Source organism: Calypte anna, chromosome 1 (genome assembly GCF_003957555.1).
Source record: "Calypte anna isolate BGI_N300 chromosome 1, bCalAnn1_v1.p, whole genome shotgun sequence".
Classification (NCBI taxonomy): domain Eukaryota; kingdom Metazoa; phylum Chordata; class Aves; order Apodiformes; family Trochilidae; genus Calypte; species Calypte anna.
In genome coordinates this window covers 184753921-184776870 of record NC_044244.1, presented here as the reverse complement: position 1 = coordinate 184776870, position 22950 = coordinate 184753921, and the positions used below count along the sequence as shown (strand labels likewise).

The window sequence follows — 22950 nt, the reverse complement described above, 5'->3', positions numbered from 1 at the left end:
CACAGTTTACAAAGTGAATCACATTGTCATCACAAAACTGCTTATACACAAAAGTCAGATAAACTTTATTAGATAAAGTTTGGTTGAAGTCATGGTCAGCATTCTGAGTGTGTAGACATAGCTCATCTTTAATTCCTCCACGAGTACCTCTCCCTATACAGACAGTAAAAACTTGTGGAAACCCTACTTTTTGTCAGGTTGAATTTGCCCAAATTCAGGTCTCAAGAGAGAATAGAACTTTTCTTAACTTTGTCAGTTAAGTGTTAGCTACTACATATGACTGAGCTTGTTCCCTGATGCTATTATCTGCACAACTCTTCAGGTTTGGGCAACAAATTTTCATTAGGCAACAATAATAGAAATGGAGTAGAAAGGAAGACAAATGCTCTATATAAATATAAAAAAGGAAGTGGGATTTTACAAAGGAAGCACAGCACTTGAAATTTACGATTTAGGGTATTTTAATTTATCATTAGTAAAACTCCAAAGGAGACACTTTTGACCAAAAAGGCAAGAATGCAAGCCAACAAGAAACCACACATTAGAAACAGATTAAGTCCAGAATCCCAAAATTCTACACACTGGGTTCCTGCTCAGGACAGAAATTTTACCACGGTGGTACACAAGCATTTTGATTGTGGTTGTCCTGCATGTGTCATCTTATTGCAGACATCATTAAGGACTATTTCACAGTCATGTGCTACAAAATTGAGTTTATTTCTTCATCTTCATTCTCCTAAAGCCCCACTAGAAATATACCTCTTTTTTTTTACCATGAAATATGTGTGCTGACAGCACTGTAAAAACATCTGATCATCAACAGCAAATTGCTTTGCAAATACAGTAATTCTACATATTTGAAAGTATTTCAAATAGTAATTCTGAATTCTTTTTAGTTGGTAACTCCAAACTGCCTGTCACTCTCAGCTCACTGACAGGAACAACACCAATTCGTCAAATATAGATAATTTTTGTTATTTTCATTATAACCAAATTTAACAAATTTTTATAGTGCCTCGTAATTTGCTTATAGAATAAGTGAATTAATGGACTGATAAATCTATTCTTTAAGGGAAGAATGAAAAATATACAGCCTCTAAAAGCCAATAAACATTACAAAAGCAAAAAAAAAAAAAGCAAAAAAAAAAAGCATCATTTTGTCCATAACTATATTTTGTCCTCCCCACTTCTAGTACTAATTGTTTTTCCTTTCTGCTACACTAGACTTACCCCCAAGAATGACTTGCATTTTTGGTTAACCTACTTCAGGATTCTGATTATGGTAAAATAGGCTTACTGTATTAACACCATCTTTTGCCTCACTTACAAAGAAACACATGGGGGATCAAGAACCCAAAAGACAGCAAGTATCTACCAATCATACATATATTATGATTCATTACAAAGCAATAAAATAACATAATTTCATTTTAAATCTACACTTTCATTTTAGTGATCCTGATACAGTTCTGACACCCTGTCTGCTAATTATATTCAAATGCAGAATTAAATTGTCTTACACTTCTATTAACAGTTGATGGTCTCAAGGGTCTTTTTCAACCCAAATAATTCTATGATTCCATTTCTATCTGCCTACACAGTTTTAAATGACTGGTCAGTTAGAGTATTTTAAATAAGACCCGTTGGGTTTTTTCCTTCAAAAATATTGAAGACAAAAAATAGTGATTTCTGGATAATGAATCAGTCCATTTTACCCCAATGGCAGTATTTACCCTAATACAGTATTCTCCACACAATTGGGGAGAATAAAATAAATGGTGTATGAACACAATAATTTCTGAAACAAAAATTACATAGGTTATTAGATTTAAAACAGCCAATGTATTTGAGATGGCAGAAATAATTAACAGAGAAAATTACAGTAGTTTTCCAACAGATTTAACATCACTGTACTACCTAACTTGTAATCTACACACTAGAAAATCCAAGAAGTAGCAAAAGCAATGTTTCCAATCGTTTTAATTTCTCAGACATCAATATTCATGAGAAGTATATGAAAAGTAGAGTTTTGATCATGAATTTGCATCCATAAATTTTAACATGAATTATTATTTTTAAAACATTTAAAAATAATTTCAATTAAAAATTTAGTTTTAAAATAATTTAATAAAATAAATTATTTTAAAAAGCAAAAACATTTTTCTGCAGTACTACTAAAATTAAAAAAGGTAAATAATGCATTCCCACTTGTAACTGATGGTCAAGAGGCATTTCACATAAGAATAAGGTACCAAGTTTTTACAACTGCCACTATGAATTTTTAAACAGTATTTTCCTTTGCACCTACAATAACAATACTCCGTTTCTTATTACAGAAGAGTAATTTTAAACCTTTATTTCTGATAAGAAAAAAACAAAAAAGTGCTTTAAACTTAAATTAACTCAAGTATCTACTCATAAATGGGATCATTTCAATGCTAGTAATCACATCCTATGCTTCCATTAAAATAAAAAAGCCCATTTCTTTAACAAACTCTCTGTTCACTTGCACTTTCTGCACAAATACAGATAACTGTAAAGTCCATTTTATTCATGCCCACACTGCTCACTCCTGCCATGCCTCCCTGTAAGATTCAATAACCTGTACTTTTTCTTACTGAAGCCAGTAAGTCTGAAGTCATTGTCTGTTCTTGGAATAATCTTCCTAAAAAATCCAGACACACTTCCCCTCCATACTTTCAGTCTTTGGGATAATTTAAAAATGAGAAATATGAAGTTGGTATGTAAAACAAAAGCATCTTGGTTTTCTAATTGTGATAAAGTATTATTTCTCTGTATGTCTATGTTCTTAATCTGGCAAGATTCTGCAAATAGAGGCTGTGATTACATGGTCAGTTAAAAACAACCTTAAGATCTTTCTGCTACCAATCTACATGCCTTAACATCTATCACTAAAATATTTATGTTGAACAGTAGTAAGTTTTGACCAGGTTCATCTACTGCACGAACACAACTAGTTTAGGAAAGAAACTCAAAAGTCGTGGAATTAAATTCAAATAAAAATTAAACATATTACCACATAGGTGAAAAATTAATAATAAATTTTTTTTTTTAATATGGCACTCATAAATTTCACTACACTCTTTCTTAAAACATAGCTCATCTTTTCTAAAAGTATATGGCTATTTTACCAAAAACAAACAGAGCAAAAAATGTGAAGCCAAAACAAGAGACTAGGAAAGAGTAAGTGAAAATTAAATGTGTCCCTCTAAGTGACTTAAGCCACAGCTGTTTTCCTTGCAACATAAGATGTTTGTTTTTAATGTCTTCCTCATGAATTCCATTAAATGCATTAAAGGAAATGAGGCACTAGCTCAGATGTTCCTCTGGCCCAGCTGGTCTACAGTGTTACCATTTTGCATGGACATAGGATGCTGAAGGAAGAACAAGATCATACACTTAAAGCAGATATTAACAACATACTGAAACAAAAAAATCTAACCACATTATTTTGCTACACTTTTAATTTTGCAATACTCCCCTTTTACTCTTCACAGCAATAAATTCTGTGGGGTGGAATAAACTATGTATCCTAAAGATACATATTTCATGTTTTTTCCTAAGGAATCTATACACCATAAAAATCAATTTTTAAAGCATTTGGACCAGAAATTTGAATATCCTAGTTTTCACAGGATCAGATAAAAATCAGTAAAGGAGATAAAATACAAAATGTGGAAATGTTTGCTTAATCTCTTCATCACTTTAATTTAATAAAGAAGTCTGCTCTTGTATTCCTACTTAAGATCTCAGTGAGGATTTATGGACAAGGCATATAAAATAATCCAAGAAAGAAAAAAAAATAAACATAAGCACTGCTTTGATTTATTAAACATGCAGCTTGACTTTGCAATTTACTGGCAATTTGGAACAAAAGTCAAATCCATTTATTATTATTATGACTTGAAATAGTTCAGTGAAACTTGAAATACTTCCATAAATTTCAGGAAGCCAAATTCTCTATCTTATAAGCAAGAAAAATTCCATGACTTTGAAAACCAAATGAAGCCAAAATAAATTCTTATCTCCCCATCAGTTCATAAACATAAAATCTTCCTTCAAATAGCATTTACACTTTTTAAAACAAATTTTGTAACACAAAAGTTTTTAATGAAATTCTATCTATTTGGAAAAACTAACTGGTAACAGTAAATAATAAATAGCAAATAATGAAAGTTAAACAAATAACACTAGCAATATAGATTAAGAAATAATATAGTCAGTATTCATGGTAATATTGTTTTTAAAGACAGTTGCCAAAACCTGATCTAATGGAAGATGTCCCTGTCCCTGGCAAGGGAGATAGAAATAGATTTTTAAGGTCCCTTCCAACCCATTCTGTGAAAACAAAATTACTAGAGTGGTAACACTTTTAAAAATCAGCAATAAATGAAAGAGATGTTCTTAGCAGTGCCTAAAAAGGTGTATTTCAGATAATTTGGAATAATGGCATTGTTTAGTACCTTCCATTGCCCTTTTAAAGAAGACTTTACAACTTCCACAGGTAAGTACTCCATAGTGGCAACCAGAAGCCTCATCACCACAGATGAGACAAATCTTCTGGGGTAGCGATTCAAACCCGTACTGAGAACTCTGGCTGGTTTCTGCATCTGACCTTCAAAAGAAAAAAGAGTTAAAAGAAATGAAATATCCAGTTTTGCAACAACTAACTACTTACCTGTAGCTATCAGGTTCATACTAAAAACATTATAAATTTGCAATCAAGCTACAGAAGGGTAAAAAAATAAAGTATGAATGCCTTTTTTGTTTAAGAGCTAATTTCTACTAGGGTAAAGGCCCATATTTAAAGTCTGTCTCGTCAATAAACAGAAAAGGGCAAAAGCATAGTAGCATTTCAATCTGCTTCAGCTAAAAAATGTACAGTCGAGGAACTCTGATAAAATATTCATCTTCTCCAGTGAGTAAAATCATACTGGATGATGCTCTATTTTCCTCTATGTAGAATGGTACAGGAAATTAGGTTTCACCTCAGCTAGAATTATTTTTTTAATTTTGTCACTTCCCACTCAGATGCAGCACTGAAGAAAGCGGGAAGTACTTCTGAATTACTTTTCAAGAAAACAAATAAACCCACCTACTTAAATTATTGTTTTTGCAAAAATCAAGGATTTCCGTTGAAACTGCAGCACTGTATATATGTATTTTTGCATGCATTTCTAGGTAATGCATAACACCTCGGCATCACAGTAAGCTGTTTCATTCTAACAAGTCAATACACAGGTGTTTGAGGTTTTTATGTGACATTATCTAGGGTGGGGGTTTTTTCCCGATTCGGGTATATTTTGTAAAATATCTAGGTATTTATGAATATTTTCTCGCCGTCAGCTAAGACAGCCTGGAGAACATTGCCCCCGCTCCCTGGAGCCGGTCACCTGCTCGAGCATCAGATGGCACCGAACTGCCACAGGGACAAAAACGGGACTTCTGCCTGAGAGCCATCGAGCCACAAAGACCCGAGAGGTGCTCGCTGCAAAGTTAACACCGTGCTGGGAAAGTTACCCCACAGACCTGGGACACCGTGGCGTGCACAAGCAATACAGAAAATGGAAATGAGGCTGCAGTTGCAGCCTAAAACTTGATCGGACGAAGTAAAACTTGGCCACGCGCGTCTCTCGACACCTTCCCGGAGCCCCACGGAGCGTCAGCTCCTCCTCAGCAGAAAGCTCGGGGCTCTCCCCTCGGCCCGTCCCGTCAGCGACAGCACCCGCCCGAACGGATCCGCCGCCTTACCGAGCGTAGCCGAGGTATGGCGGGCACAGCTGCGGCAAGCCCTCCTTCAGCACCGCCGCCGGGAAGCCCAGGGGCTGGTGCCCGTTGAGACCTAGGGGCGGGTAGAGGCCCGGCGGCGCGGTCGAGGTGGAGGGCAGGCTGTCGGGCGCCGCCGCCGTCGGCCCGTAGGCCCCGGGCAGGAGGGCGGGCTCCGTCTTGTAGAGGACACACTCCAACGAGGACTCTTGCCCGGCCCGTGGGGGCTGAGGGTACTCGGCACAGCCCGCCGCGGGGGTGCCCCTGCCGCCTGGGTAAGGGGCGGTCAGGCCGAGACCCTCCTCCTTGATCTTCAGAGCGGGCGGGAAATCGCCGTAAGCGAAGTGCCCCTCCTTGCCCTCCGCCGCCGGGTAGCCGTATCCCGCCAGGTCCGGGCCGGAGGGTGAGGAACGCGGCCCCGTGGTGCCGCCGCCGCCGCCCTCGTACTCGGCCACGTCCAGCAGCTGCCGCGTGCGCGAGGCCAGGTAGGCCGAGTTGAGCGGCAGCAGGGGCACGTGCAGGTACTCCTGCCCCGGCTCACCCGCCCGGGAACCGCCGGGCACCGCCGCCAACCCCGGGGCTTCGCCTTTGGAAGCCGACGCTGGACCCTCCGCGCCGGCCCCCGCCGGTTTAGAGGCAGCGGTCAGAGTGTCGCCGGCCGGCCAGAGCGGGACGGGCCGCGACGGGGGCTGCGAGGGTCCCGGAGCCTCCGGGACTGCTTCGGCCGCCTTCTGTGAGGGACCGCGGCACAACGGGGCGTCGGGCGACTCCCCGGTCTCCGCCCCGAAGAAGGACCAGGGAGCCGCGGCGGAGCCAGCATGAGCGGCTGGCGCCAAGAAGGTGTCCAGAACCGTGTCCAGGGAGTCCTTGTCCGAGAGGGGCCCGCTCCCCGGCCCGTAGGGGAGAGAGTCCCGGTCCTCCTCCTCCCCCGGCTGCTGCTGCAGCTCTTCCTCTTCCTCCTCCTCGTCTTCCTCCTCGTCGCTGCTCTTGGGGTAAAGCAGTCTGTCCAGGGCGATGTCGATGGCCTCCGTTTCCCTGCGAAAAGTGTTTCTGCCGGACTGGCCCTGCAGCAGGACCGCCCCGTCTCTGGCAGCCGGAGGCGCTCGGGGCTCCTTGGCCTTCACCTCGGTCATGCTGGCTTGGGGCAGGACTGGACGCCGCTGAATCTCCGGAGGGCGTCCGGTTCTTCACATCCTGGACGTTCCCGCTGAGGCGGTGGCGCAGGTGCCCCTCACATGGTGCTGCCTTCGAGGGAGCGGCTCAGCCCCGGCCACCGCCGCCGCCCAGAGGGGGCTGAAAGGGATACGGGGGCGACGCAGCCTAGAGAGAGGAAAAGATCGGAGCGGGTGCGGGAGGCGGGAAGAGCTGCGGCCGGGAGAGCCGCGTCCTTTCGACAAGGCTCCGGCTGCGGCGCGCGGGCTGCGCCTCGCTGCCCCCCGACTCCCGGCTCCGCTCTTCCCTCGACTGCTTCCCGCCGTCCCAGCTCGGTCCAGGCGGGCTGGCCGCCGCCTCTCCGCCCACCCCTCCTCGCTCCTCCCCGCCTCCAGCCCGCGCCCTTACCGAGGGGCTGCGTCCCCGCTCGGGGCACGGACTCGCCCCGCCCGCCCCTCCTGTCACCTCCCGCCGCTCCGCTCTGCCTCCGCGGAGCAGCTGGGCACGGGCAGGGAGTCACCCGGCAGCTCTCACACCGGCTCCTCCTCCGCTCCGCCTGTCCCGGCCCGTCCCTCCCATCGCTCGCCGTGTCTTCAACTCGCTCCCTCTTTTCTCTTGTCCATCTGGCTGTGCCTCAGATCTGCGCTTTCTGGGCCGGCTCCCTGTCTTCTCATCACTATCTCTGGTGCAGGTGCTCCGGCCCCGTGCCCCACCACCCCGACGTGGGCACCGGCTCATAGCAGGCTGGGAAGGAGGTGTTTTGGAGAGCAGAGAGCAAGACGAGCTACGCTTACAGGCATTTTAAGACAAGCTATACTTACAGGCATTTTAAAGTGCTTTAAATTATATTCTGGGACCTCAGAATATCCTCTACACCAAGAAAGCACAAAGTTTTTTCTTCAAAATTGTTGGAAAGTGGTGGATTTTTTGCTTCTGAATGAGAGGACCTTTAAAATGGACCTGGTCTGCCTGGACACTCTGCACATCGTATGTTACAATTCAGACCAAGTTAGTTCTGACCAAGAAGCTGTTACCAGCTGATTGCTACCCAGCATTTTGTGTAGAATGTTAACTTTGTTGCAGAACCCAGTCGGCTCAGTAAGGCAATTACTAGTTGGGAAAAAAAACCCTAACAAACCAAAAAACTCCGAAAACAACAGGTTACATAGTTTGCATTACATAGCACTCTCAAAAAAAAAAAAAAAAAAAAAAAAAAAAAAGACAAAAACTTCTTGAGACACAAAACTTGGCATAGGACTAGTCCTTGTCGTTTTGAGTAGAATCCATGTATTATTCACAGAAATGTACTCTGCTACATGCATATTTATGATCTGCAAGTATAGCATAGCTTTCAGAAAATAATAATTTTTCAAAAATTATTTTTTCCAAAAAATAGTTACTTTTGTTATTTTACTGCCAAAATATTTTCAGATTGAAAAAGGCAGCTTCTTGAGGAGGAAAAAAAAAACTTTTTGAAATTATTTCAGGGTTCTGAAAGTTAACATCAGAAATCATACAGGGCAAGTTTATAGAGGGAGTAGCTTCACATAAAAGTTCTTCAAGGCTGCATGTACTCTCTACATTACTCTTCACAAAATACTACTGGCTTATGGACTGCTCTGAAATGCCTTGTACTGTTTTAAGATGTAGCAGGGGGGGTTAAATTTTTTTCTGAAAGAATTATGGCATTGTGTTAATAACTAACATTTTAAAATTTAGATATCACATGGGTCTCTCTGTATACGTCCAGGAAATTTAAGAGAATGATACACATCAAAGTATAGTTATGATGTATAGGAACATTTCTTGGACAGCTCTGTTGATATTGCAGGGAAAAGAACGGTTTGCCCAACAAGCAGCAAGAATTGAAGATGTCTTTGTAAAACCTATCACGGAACTGATGTTAAAAGAATGCTTTCAGAAGGCAGTATCCAGTTTTGCTATAACATGACATTAAAAATCATTTGAAGCTCTTCCCTGGCTACTGAGCTTATGTGTTTCATGCTACCTCCTCCCAAGCCTTCCTTTTCTCAGAAAAGTCAAGACTCCATCCCCAGTACTGTTCACATCCATGCTCATTTGAGTTTCCCCCCCCCCTTATGTTTTCATGCTTAATCAGCTACTTGTCATGCCTTTTTGTTTGATTTCTTATTTCCACTTCCTCAAACACACACAGTATTCATGATCTGCATTTTTACAGAAATGTGTTCCAAAGACTTGTTTCCTTACTGTGATTTGACTCCTTACTACTGCTTCAGGACGAGATGAGGCAGCAAGAGAAGCAGGGGTTCTGAAAGGAAAGCAGCACCAAGGAGTTTGACAAGACCTACTTGCTGTCTGATAAGATTCTCTACTAACAAGGCAATGGAGCTGTAAATACCTGTAAATTCACCAGAAATATAAATGTTTGTTACTTGCATTATTTGTCTAAATGTTAGCAGTTAAATATTGTCAAGGTTTTCTGTTGTACTTCCTAATTTCATTTTTATGGCCTGCCAAATATACTTGGTACTTTAATATTAACAGTACTAATGCTGAATTACCATTTCTTGAGGAAAATGTTTGGGGTTCTTTATCTTTAGGACTTGTATTGGACTTTGATTTATGTTGGCTTCACATGATTTCTATGAACTTTAACTGAAAACTTTTGCTATTTTCTTCATATTATTCTATCCACAACCTTCATGCTTTATCCCTGGAAGAGATCAAGGCCAGGTTGGATGAGAGTTTGAGCAACTGGTCTGGTGGAAGGTGTCTTTTCCCATGTCAAAGGTATTGGAAATATTTCCTTTTGCTGTCAGATTTTCTCACATCATGCTTTTCCCATGTCTCATCCTGCCATGTGAGCAACCCAGAGAGATTCATACTGGACTCCTTCACAGAGAGGAGAGGAGGTATGGTTAGGTCTAGTCCTCCTCTCAAACCTGATCCTTCCAGAGGGCGTCATAATGCCATTGCTAGAGTTAATCTTTCCTGACCCAGGGGCAGGCTTAACTCTTATCTTTGTTAATTTCTTTTAACAACTCATTCATAATGGAGATTTATACAAAACACAACTTTACTTAAAATTGAGCAAGATTATAAAGCCTGTCAAGAAACCCACAACAATGTTACTTTCAAGGTAACTGGTTACAGCTAGCAGAATTGGCAAAGTATTTTTCTCAAAACAGGTCACAACTGGAAAAACCTTAGCCAAATTTGAAATTATATTACCCTTATATTTCAAAATAAGGTTATAAACAGAAGGAGATAAAGCGAGGAAGAAAGAGGGAATAGAACAGAGATCACAGAATCATAGGATGGCTTAGGTTGGAAGGGACCTTAGAGATCATCTATTCCTACCTCCCTGCCATGAACAGGGATGCCTCTTATCTAGACAAGGTTGTTCAAAACCTCATCCAACCTGGTCTTGAACACCTCCAGGGAGGGGGCGTTCACAACTTCTCTGTGCAATCTGTTCCAGACTCCCATCACCCTCACACTGAAGAACTTTTTCCTAAGTTCTAGTCTAAACCTGTTCTCCTTCAGTTAAAAACCATTTTTCGTTGTCCTGTCACTGGGCACTCCCATGAAAAGTCCCTCTGTAGCTTTTCTGTAGTTTCCTTAAGGTACTGAGTGGCAGCTATAAGGTCTCCCTGGAATTTCTGCCTTCTAGCAGAGGTGCTCCAGCCCGTGGATCATCTTTGTGGCCCTATCCCTACCTTTGGTTCCAGTGAGGATCTTGCCATGATGCTGTGGTCCTTGCATGGCAGGCACATACCCACTATTTCCAGTCTGACTCTTACGCTACCTGGCCCAGCCTCACCTGGGTAAGGCTCAGCTTACTTTGCATAAACTCAGCTTTGGGTTCAGAAATGTTCTAGAAAAGAGTTGTTGGGACATGGGGGTCAGGTGGTCACTTGACCCTTCCCAGTTGTGTTGGCCAAACAGTGCCCCTTGTTTTTATGCATGTTCTTCATCCTTAAACAGGATAGTGATCCTTTGCAAGGGGGCACTCTGCCTCTGCAGAGCTTCTCTTGCTGTCCGATGTCCCTTATTGAATGAGGACAGTGTCCTGTGTGTCAGGTTGGTTACCAAATGAGGGGCTCCTTGTCCAAGGACAGTGACCTTGTTATCAGGTTGGATATTAAACAAGGGGCTTTCCATGTGAGAACAGTGTTCTGGTGGCTTATTGAGTGAGGACCCCACAAGAGCATGATGTGCAGTCTGTCAGGGCAGCTGTTTTGAGACAATAATTGATTTCAGGACATCTTGATATTGCTATGGTATCACAAGTTTTTCAACAAGAACATTTCAATGTTCTTGCTCTATCAAATTTCTTGAGATTATTGTGCTGTTGTGATTTACTCATTCTTATTTGTTCATTTGGTTGTTGTGGCAATCTCTATTACAGAAAACCAGGTTTTATTATGCTATTTACGCAGCTAATTGAAATTTACAAGTCATTAAAATTGAAACTGAAGTTTTGAATACAGATCTAAAAAATTTAATTTTTTTTAATAATCAGTAATTTTGTACTAAATATAAAGATTTCAAAAATAATCAGTATAACTACATTTGTACTTCAAAATAGACCTATTCTGAACAAAACAGTAAAGCACTGGAGGTTTTGATTGAAAGTATTGCATTTTTAAAAATTCAACCAGAAATTGCAAGTATAATTCTTGAGAGCTCTAATTATTTTTGTGTCTCTTTCCTTACGCTGTTCAAAAACTGTAGATGAGCAGAAGCTGAACTTAACACAACTTCTCACCTATCTTGCTTTGCAGCACAATTCCAAATCAAATTGTACTGGAAACTCTCATTGTAACACTGTATGGCATTTAATTTTTTTCAGTAGTTCCTGAACATTTGTTTGACCATTTGAACATACAATTGCAGACTTTTAAGCAGTAAAATTATTTCACAGAAATATTTCTTGGTTTAAATAAAAAGAAAAAAACACTTTGTGAGAAACAAGCACACAGCCTTTTCAAACAGTACAAAATCACAAGTCTTTTCTACAACCACCTTTTCTTAAAATAATCTTGAAACATGGCTTGAAGTTTAATGAAGTCTTAAGTTCCATTACTCAGACTAAAGTCTTATATTTGTGTGTCAAGAGTGCTCCATGTAAATAGTGCCATAAAGTTAGTGACTTAATGTTTCAGTCTGGGAAAGGACAGATTGGTTGCTCTAGAAAAACTGAATTAGCTTCTCAGTCAATGCAGAACTTCATGATTTTTGTTACGCTTGAACTCTTGAGAACAGAACTTGGAAGTTAAAGGGGAGGGGAGAAGATTTCACAGTCAATTAATACCTCACAATTCTGTATTGTCATTGTTTAGGATATGTTACAACCGAAAATGTCATTCACTTCTTATAAACAAAGAGGAAGACAGTTGCTCTGCTACAAAGAGCTTATGAGTTCATAGGGGAAACAAAAAAGCATCTTAGGTAAGAAGAGACTTAAAGCATTTGCTTCTATCACAGAAATAATATTAATTAAAAAAAAATAAAATAAAATACACCTTTGTAACTCGATTTTGCAATTCCTACACAACACCTCTCCCCACACATTTTCAGCAATAGTTGTGTTATGCAAATAACAGCATATTCTGGTCTGTTACAGTTCCTGGTTATGTGTACTTCTATGATAGCATCCCTATTTGATTTAGCCATCTATTTAGCATGCTAAATTTCACTTAAATTAGGATGCCAGCAAACATTAAATATTAACTTCTCAGAGATAATAAGTTTGAAGTACCAGCTAAGTCCTGAAAGCACTTAACACTAGGGATGTGGTCTGATGGCAAATGGTCACATCTGAGCCAGATGATTAAACTTCTAAACTTAAGAGTCATAGATATCTGTAGGGACAGTTCAGTTTATCTTCTGGAGCTCTTCAGAGGCACTTAATGTCTTCTTATTAAAGATACAAAGGACTTCTGAGATCTGAAGCTCTCTGATTACAAGCCATGATTTTTTGGCAGTGCAATGCCTAAGGTTGATATCTAAGGTCTGAAGAGAATCTGAATCCTTAGAGTTCTAAATCCTTAAAATGCAGTATCAGTCAGCTTTACCACAATGACTAAAAACATTATAGGAATCATAGTTTTGGAAACTGTACTGTGAGAATACTTTCTTGCCCCTAAGCAAGGGCATGCCACAGTGTAATTAATTTCTGTGGTCTGTTATCAGGTGTTTTGTTAGCTTAAACTAAGACATCAGATTTAAAAAAAAAAATCAAAATTGTTGGCTTGCAAATTATAAAGCTGTCTTGAAAGAAATGTAAACGCAGAAAGGATCTGCAAAGAGCAAGGTATGTGGCAAAGAGTTACAAATGATGAAGGAAAGAAAGGTAATCACAGTGCACATTACATTATTTCTCTCTGGTACTTAAGTTTCAACAGGGATAATATTGATATAGGAGGTGAATTGGGCTCTGAGACACTTTTATCTTTATAAATGGTCTAAAAGGCGAAAAATAGGTGGGTATTGAGTTATATTCATGGAAGTGATAGCTGCTTCTGGGATAGAAGTCATATATTATATTTATTGTTCTGTGTCTGCTAACACTTTGGCTAACGCTCACTGAGCTGCAGAACATAATATGCATGTAGCTGAGAAAATAAGCAGGAGCATGAGAAGTGAGAAGAAAAGAGATGTGCTTTCTGGGTTTATGAGAATGAAACTCTACAGGGAATGTCATTGCTTGCTGGATGACAGCCTCAAAAACTTTCTGGAATATTTTGTCCTGTGGGTTTCAGTGACTGCATCAGGTTTAGGTGTCAAAAGACACATATCATCCCACCAAGCCTGCCTTCACCCACAGCCACCAGCTCCCTTTCAGTGGCTTTATTGCGACATTGTCTAGCCCCAGGACAAAGAAATAAAGCTTGTTTCATATAAAAGATGATAATCAATTATCAGTATATATGAAATAAATATTTAATGTAAAGATGTAAAGTGGCTGTGTGCACACAATTGATCCAAGTGCTGCTAGATGGAAGATGCCACTCAGCAGTTTAATATTCATGACAGTCAATGTATTGCAACAAGTCTTGTTTGCTGACTGAAAAGTAGGAAATTTAAAGCAGTGATGCTTGACAAATAGTAGCACCTGTGAAATTCAGAAAGGAGTTATCAAGAATTCTTCAGAAGTATTAAAACTAATATCCTGATTAAACTGTGCATCCTAAATAATCATAAAGAGGAAGATAACTGGATAAAACCTCAGGAAATTTACAAATAAATTTGGACATCCAAATTGATGTGAAAATGCTGATCAACAGAAAGCTAAAACAAGGCTTGAAGCTAACTATGCTACTTTCTTAATAAGCTGGATGAACTAGAGCTGACCTGGCAGTTGAGCTGTACCCTAAGCAGAAGTAGGCATCAGTTTCTTTTACTTTTGAGTAGTCTTTGGTACCAGCTTTAACTTCATAAGACACAACCTTCCTCTGCAAATTCATATTGTCTTACCAAGGGTTAATCTTGCATCTATGTATTATATTCCTGAGTTTTTCTTCCTGTTTCTACTCAGAGTCTAATTTGCCACCAGGGATTTTGTTGTCCCATGAACTCTAAAAGTTGACTCTTCAGCCTTAGAATATTTAGGGATTCCTCTGAATTACCAGTTTCTTTTCATAACCTCTAATTAAATGGATATATTAATTTTTATATGAAATATGAAGTATAGATAAAGACTAAAATACAGCTTAAAACTCCATCTGCTCTTTATCAAATTCCCAGAGAGTTTTGGACCTTAGCAAGATCCAGGTAATTTTTTACTCTTACCTCTTTTCCTACAAATAGTTCTGGGTCCAGCTCTGCCTACCTTTGCCTGACAAACCATACAACTTTTCACAGATGTGCTTTAGGAAAGCAGAGAAGCCCAAGGTACCTGTTGTACCTTGCTGTGTGCTTCTTGCACAAGCATCTTAGCAACAGGAGGCAGGGAACAGTAAACTTTCTGCCTCAAGACAGCAGCAAAGGTGGGGTCTGTTCCACTCCAGAGTAGGATGGTCAAAAGCTTGGGGGGACTTGAGCACCAATGTTTGCCTGATTCAGTCTAGCTGGAATTGAAATGTTCTGGGTGCCCAAGTGTGGGCTCATTGTTTTTTTACATTCTGTAGATGAGCTGACTTCAATTAGGTTATTGCTAGGTGGCGAAAGAAGGATCAAACCCAAAAGCTCTGTTACACTTTTATATTAGAAAAATGATGTGAAGTCAATAACTGATACTACTTAGAGCAAAAAAAGGCACTGATGTGCATTGATGGCACCTGAGATCCAAATCTTCCTATTTTTCTTCTTTTGTTTGTGTTTGAATCAGAAGACTCTTGGGTTCTTCCCTTAATTACGTCCTTTATAACTTTATTTCCTAATCAATGCTCAGTAATCAAATTATTCAAAGCTTCTAAAATATATCTTTACTTTTGCAAAATACATATGCCCCTTTGACATGGTATCACCTATATAACCAGTATAAGAGGATAAATCTCAAAAAATATTCTAACATTCCACAAGATCCAATTTTGTAATAAAATCATAGTCTGCCATATATTCTGTGGAGGAAACAAGCCTTTTAGGGCATTCTTTGTGTATTAAGTGTTATATTTCTGCTGTGAAACTTTGTTGTGTTAGACGAGTTGCTGCTATATCTTCTACATGAAAGGTTCCAACCCTGAAAATTCTGTGATTCTATACAAATATGTAAATTGTAAAATAGCATAAATATTTTTTTCTCATTTCTGCTCACCTTTAACAGCTTCTGCATCAAAATTGTGTAGTTTAAAAAATTAGGGTTGTTTTTTTTTTTGTCTGTCCTGCCTACCTTAAGGTCAGACCAAGCTACTTTCTGTACATGAATGAGCAGAGGGCACAGGGCTGCATCAACAACACAGCTTGGGCTCTGGACTCCACATCAAACCTATGACACTGGCTGTGTATATGGCCTCTCCTTAGCACAAATCAGATCTCAGTGATGCTTATTTAAGCTTCCTCTTGTAAAACTAACCTCTATTTGGCTAGTATTTGACCTTTCTAAGACACATTGTTATCTTAAATTTGAGCCCAGCATGTGGAGACTGACTCTTTACTCATCATCATGAAATTCTTTAAAATCAGAAGTTAGCTAGTTTTTCTTCATGGCTCTCTCACAAACAAATGCTGCTTTCTCACAGTGTTTTCCTTGATGAATTCACCAATTTACTTGGTTAAAGCATGCTGAATTAAACAGCTAAGTCAAATTTTGCTGTTACTCATTACTCATATGTTACTCATATAAGGACTTTTGTAGTAGTTAATATCTATTAATGAATTATTTTCTTGCTGAAAACAGATATGTCTATGAAAAATCTGTTTTCCTAAAAATTTACAAAAAACAGTTCATGTGCCAACACAGAACCTCTTCTAGGTGGATAGCAATTTTCTTATTTCAACCAGATATATAACTTTACATTGCTACCAAGCTTTCATCTAATCATCCTCTTGAGCTTTTTGTGTCATCAAAAATGTATTACTGTAGCAAAATAGTTACTGAATTTATTGTCAATTATGTAACAACTCTTATCTTTCCCTCTGCTGTTTGTTGACAGTCTTTGCTGAGATTTGCAGATAATGTCTTACAGTGTTCTCCATCTCTATATTTTATGGATCCAGTTTTCACACTGAATAAGGTAATTTTAAATAATAAATTGCTATTTTTACACTGCCATCTGAGGAAAACTGTTACCAAGAGGAAGATCTACTTTGCCTGTTTTCTATTTTCAAGAATTTTAAGCAAAATAGAGTTTGTCTTCAGTTAATATTTCCGGAAATTAAATTTGTTTCTTAGTGGTTAAACCCTCCTCAATCTTCATCACTGGGTGTGGAGTTTAAGGAGAACTTAAGGAGGAAGGCAGGAGGCCTGCATCCTTGCTGCACAGCATAGTAAAAGTGTACCACTGAAAATGGCTGTTACTTGTTTGAATTAAAAGCAAATTATTATCTCATGATATGAAAAGGTAGTGTTTTCTGATAATTTGTAGAGAACAAGACAGATGTGTGTGTGAAGAATTTAGCTGCATGGTGAACAATGGGGTGCAACATCTGAAAATTAGCTATAAAGGTGTCCATGAGTTAGGCAGTTCTGCAGTAGAAATCTTAAGATGCAAAAGAAGATGCCTTACAGTGTTAAACAAAGACCAAGGCAAAAGCCCTTTGCCTGTTGAAAGATGCATTTTAATCCACGTGTCATATAACAAATCTACTCTTAAGTGCTGCCAACTGTTTCTGAATTTGCCAAGCATTAAAGGATTGAAATATTGGACACTGCATTTTGCATCAGATACTCAAAAGCCTCAAATCATCATGGCTGCATTAGAGCCAGTGAAGCAATTCAGCTTAAAAGCTGTCAAGAGACTAATATTACTTCATTTTTCCATTTCTCATGGAACTTAAAGCATGTTATTTAAGGATAATAAAAGCCAGGTCCTTGTTTCCTAGGAAGCCCAGAATGCATTCACAGTTGTACCTTTTGGTCTGGATACTTGTTGAAATACTAAACTGCTCTGAGTGTTACACATGTGCTGATCAAAAAGGGTTAAGTTATACCAAATTCTTGGGGAAAGGAGACTACAAATTGAGAGCAGCAAAAGGATGGTCAGGAAACACAGAAGTGGAGATATCTCTCGCAAACATTCCATTGAAATCTCAGAAAAAATTGAATTTTACTCACTGTTCAATAAGTAAGAACTTAAAGAGTGAAGCCACAAGCCTTCTAGGCACTGATTTGGACACAGGATATTAAAGAACAGAATGTGAAGGAAAGGTATACCCCTGAGGCATGGTGGTTACTCAGCTTCTGGATTGAGTCAGAGCAAATTAAATTTCATCACTGAAATTTAACATTACAACATGCCCTTTATAAATGCAACTTTTATGAAATATGAAACATAGAAGTCACAGCTTTAATTAAATGGACTCTTCTTAAAGATGAGAAGGCTATCTAAATGACACTGGTATAGAATCTCTGCTGTTTAACAGATTGAGAAAACATTATTTACAACAGAGTAAAACCTTTAAGTGTTAGAGTAAAATCTTCAGAGTAAAACCTTCAGACAAACTATTTTTATGTTCATCTGAAATGACACCTTAAAGATGAGCCCCTTAAATAGACATGGAAAGGTGTTAATGACCAGCTTCCTTGTATCTTAACCCAACTCTAAAGAAGCAAATTTACTCTTATCACTGTAAAACACAGACTTTCTTGTCCTTGATTTTGAGAAACTGAGGCTAAAATATTCCTTTATCAAATAGTTTCAGTAGTTCTGTAAGTAAGTGTTGCTGCTGTTTTGTTCATCCCCAGAGGTGTCTGCCATCGATTGGAGCCCCCAGTTCTTTAAGTATTTAGCAGAAAAAAGTATCCTGAAAATCTCTCATAGAGAAGGATATTCAGTTCATCTCATATAAAAGAAATGGTACATGTTAAGATGATGGTGGACTTTGTTGTAGAAATAATGTGAAGAAAATATTAATTTAATCACAAGCCAAGGAGACTGCTTCACCTGTTAATCACTCTGCCCTAAAATTAATCTGGAGATATGCTGGCTTTGAAATTATAGCCATAAAACATCTTTACAGAGATATTGTAGGGTGTGAATTTCTCAGGACTTCTTCCTTTGCCATCTTGTTGTTGCCTTAGGCTAAAAAAATCATAACTATATTTTCACTTTGAGGAGCCAATGTATTCACAGGGAAGTGTAATGACAAAAAAAAAAGTGCACAGAGAAGTGCTATCTGTAGAGTTATATCCTGGTTTGAGAGGACCAGGAGTGAAGAAGCCTGCTTGGGACACCACGAGTAAGTGCCAGCCTCTTGATGTGACAGCAATAATGGGGAGCAGCTGAGCCTATGGGAGGAGAGGATGGGCCAGGTGACCCAAAGGGACCAATCACATTCTTCCTTCCTGTGGTGCTCAGTATAAAATGGCTCCCAAGGCCTCCATTTGGGGCCTTCTTTGTGTTGGGTTAAGGGCTCCTCCTTGCTGTTGCTCACCCTGCGCTTCACCAGAGGAGAACATCATTCACTGGGACAGGTTGCCTCCTACCTTCTACAGCGGGGCCAGCTTGGTTGCTTTAAAACTATTGCAAACTTTTACTTCAAATCTTATATTTGTACATTTTTCTTATATGTAAATGGCATCTTTTCATTTGGTCTTTAACCCTCGGCTAAATTGCAAAACCCTTCTGCCATGATTTACACTTGCTCAATACTTTTAGCACCTTTGCTTTCTGAGTTCACTCTGCTTTCTCTGGTCTTTCAAAACCCAATGGTCAGATTTTTTTTTCAAGTAATGGAAGTTCCTCTATCAAGATGCATGGATAACAAAAAGCATGAAGAGAAGCTGATGCATTTGTTACAACCATTTTCAAGAATTTATCTATATTCTGGAAAATTAAGTGCTGTGATTTCCAGGATAATATATGGTGTCAGTTAGAAACCACTTTAATTGTCATGTGTCTATTTATAACAACCCTTTTACAAGCAAGTGGGGAAAAGGAACATGACCAAATCCAAATGTCTGCTTCAAAATGCCACATCTCTGTGCTTTGGGCATCATTATGGAAGCAGACCAAAAGCAGTGTTTGTGTAAACAAAGCCTAAATATTAAATCAGTCTTACAACAGAAAATTATGCTGACATATTTAGATGCCTCTTGTAGACTTATATATCTCTTCTCAGAAAATGTTTCTACCTCTGGTATAAACCTCAGCCAGTAAATGTTCAAAAGCAATAGCAGTTGTTCAGGAAGGATGAGAAGAATGTTCCATTTCATCAGAACATTAAAAAGCTTTCAAATGGTACAGAATGCAATTACCCAAATAAGAAGCAGGTCACAGCACTAGAACTGCTGTCCTGACCCATGCAAAAGCAGCAGATGTGTTGGTTTATCTTAAATGGTGACTGATATTGAAGATGTGATATGGTGATTCAGTTGCTATGCACAGTGCAGGAAGGACCTGGACAGTTGAAGGAAAAGTAATTTTAAAGGAGAAAATTAAAAATGTTCATTAAGGCTTGCAATTGTTTGTTTATGTGTATTTTCTGCTCAGGCCCAGTGCAATGAGAAATGCAAGAATTATGAGGACGAGCAAATAATCAAGAAGTAATTTAGTCTGCCATAAATGTAAGGAAATGCAACAGAGTAGGCTTGAAATTATTCCTAGTCGTTCTTCCAGTCCTGTGATGGCCCAGTGTAGACCGTGGTCTGAGTTTTGAATTTGTGACAGTTTGTAGCAATTGTGAAGATAAAAAGGACAAAATTTAATCTCACTAGAAACTGCTCTTTTTTGTCAATGTTGGTTGTTTCGAAGCTGATATGAACAAAACCACCCAAACATTTGTTGGAGGCTGCAGTTTCCTTTTAATTGTAAATGTTTCATGGTGTAAAGCCTTTGTTACAGCTCTCCCACTTTGAGATGTGTGAAAGCAGACTGCTGGTTATGGAAACATAACTCATAGATCAGTGATGATGTGGCAGGGGACACATTACATGCTGAAAAAAATACATGTACTGCAATGGAACATTTTTCTTCCTCTTTAAGTGACTGTCTGAGGATTAGTCTAATATTAAAAATTCCTATATGTCTTATTCAGCAGGAAAAAAAAAAAAAAAAGAGAGAACTGCCCAAAATGTTAACAGGTCTGACATTTTTTAGCAGGACATACTATTTCAAGATGTAGGCTAAGCTTCAGGAAAATCCTGCACATATCACAGAATCAGGAACGTTCATTAGAAAATATCTCTTTATTGAAATAATGAGTAAAAATGAGAAATGCATTCTTTTTGTCTGCCAGTGTCTTGAACAAACTGGAAAATTTTCTAAATGTTTTTGTTCTTTATAAAAGAGGATGAATGCCCATCAGAACTCATGTACAGTATCATTTCACCTAGGCTGGGATAAGAAACCAGAAGATGCATTGATTAATTAAAACAAAACCAAGGCATGAAAAGAGCTGTGAATATGACTTGTCCTCATGGGAGATACTGGCCTTGAAATAAAGCAGGACAACATCATCTTTGCCTGTCTGAAGTGTAGCCAGCAGGTACAGGGAACTGATCCTTTCCCTTGCCCTGGTGAGACACATCTGGAGTTCTGTGTCCAGTTCTAGCCCAGCACAAGCAAGACATGGACATTTTGGCTGCCAAATGGATCAGGGTGTGAAGCACAGAACATACAAGAGGAAAATAAGCTGGCTAGGTTTGCTCAGCCTGGAAACAAGGAAGCCAAGGGGGAAATATTTTGCTGCTTATAATTATCTGATGAGAGTTAGGCTCTTCTTGCAGGTGCACAGGAATAGGAAGAAAGTCTATGGAAACAAACTGGAACATGAAAAATTCAGGTTAGTCTTTTTATTTCTAAATACCACAATAGTTTTCTCTGGGAGGCTGTAGGTTCTTCATGGCTGGAGGTGTTCAAAACTCAACTGGATGAGCTGGGCTGCTTGGATTAGGTGACCTCTAAGTGTGTATTACAACTTCAATTATTCTATGATTCTATGGTTCTATGACTGCCCTAGCACCGAAGGGATGAGGATGATTGCTAGATATGCTTGAATATAGATAAATAAAAGTTTGCTTTTCTTTAAAGAGGTTATGTTATGTGTAAACATAGCACATTTAGCAGCTTGTGTATATGAACATATAATTTGTATTTTTAGGCTACATTACATATACATATATATTCTAGGACTAGTAGAATTGCAATACATTGCAAAAGCAAATGCTACAGTATTGTTCTGATTGAGAATTTCTGCCTCTTTGTCACATGAAATGAGTCTAACACCATCAGGTTTCTGTTATTTCAGGTGAAGTGTTTCTATGTCCAGTCCACAGCACAGACTGTAGCATCCAAGTCATCAGGCAGAAGGAAATGGATCAGGCTATGGTGAAAGTTTGATCAACTGATCAGGCAAGATGCACCTAACCTGTGGGGTCCAAAACAATTCATTCTGATTCTTTTGTGCACAGTAAATACATCCTGAGTTCATGTAAGGATGAAACTGTGTCCCAAAGCTCACCTGTACCTTTTTTGTATTGGAAAGAAAGCTGAATGTGGGCAGAGGGGGAGCCAGAGGCTGATTCAGAAGCAGACTGGGAGGCATCCCATGGGACATTTCCATAGAGTGCAGGGAGTGTGAGTCCATGGACTGGAAGGATGTTCACACTTCTTCCATTTTCCAGAATGTAGAAGGACTGGGAAAGTAAGAAATTAAAATTCTGTAAGCAAGCTCATGGGAAGATCTGAGCCACCAAATTAATTAACAATTATGATTTATGAACCTAGGAGTTTGCATAATTATTTATTACTATAAATCATATGCAATGTTCTTCCTCATATTAATATTTCATTGTTGTTTTTATTTTTTAAAAGTTACATTGATAATCCAGTAAAAAAGTCTCTTAAATATTAGGTTGAGATATTAGATTGAAAAATAGATCTTTTGGCAAAGAATTGAATATTCCTGCTAAATAATAAGACTTTTTCAGAGATAGGTTCTCTGACATTTTTAAATGGTTATTGGCTATTTAATTTGGGTTTTATAACTTCCCAAAATGAAATATTATATGCATTTTTAAAATGTTTACATTAAAAATCCTTTCGTGGCTTAACAGACACTTTTTCTTTCCCTTCTTTTGGCAAAGGAAATAGTTGGACTTTTTCCTTCTTTTGCTTCTTTTTCACGCTAATGACCTGTTCTTGGTGTTGCACACTTCTAGAAGTTGCACATGAGATATCTGAGATTCCTTTTGCTTGCAAGAGCACATGACAGAAGCCATGAGAAAAAGAACACTTCACACAGATTGAGACTGCACAGGTAGAAGATCAGCAGACATATAACTGAACAGGATGTCTTTTCACCTTTATAAAATCTTGAGTTATCTGCAAGTACTTTAATACTGACAGTGAAAAAGGAAAAAAAAAAAAAGAGAGAGAGAAGGGAAGTATTAAATTAAATGTAAACTGCCTCACTTTGCCTCAC

General features: G+C 39.1%; 1 protein-coding gene across 1 annotated transcript in view; it reads right to left on the bottom strand.

Moving 5' to 3' along the window:
- PGR (progesterone receptor) overlaps window positions 1-6953 on the bottom strand; it is a 36345-nt gene extending 29392 nt beyond the window's left edge. Inside the window, exons 1-2 of the mRNA XM_008500517.2 lie at window positions 5773-6953; window positions 4485-4636 (exon numbers count right to left, since the gene is read on the bottom strand). Of these exons, the coding sequence (XP_008498739.2) occupies window positions 4485-4636; window positions 5773-6920 (1300 nt within the window). The 5' untranslated portion in view covers window positions 6921-6953. The remainder of the gene's footprint in view (window positions 1-4484; window positions 4637-5772) is intronic.
- Between the last annotated feature and the right edge of the window lie 15997 nt (window positions 6954-22950).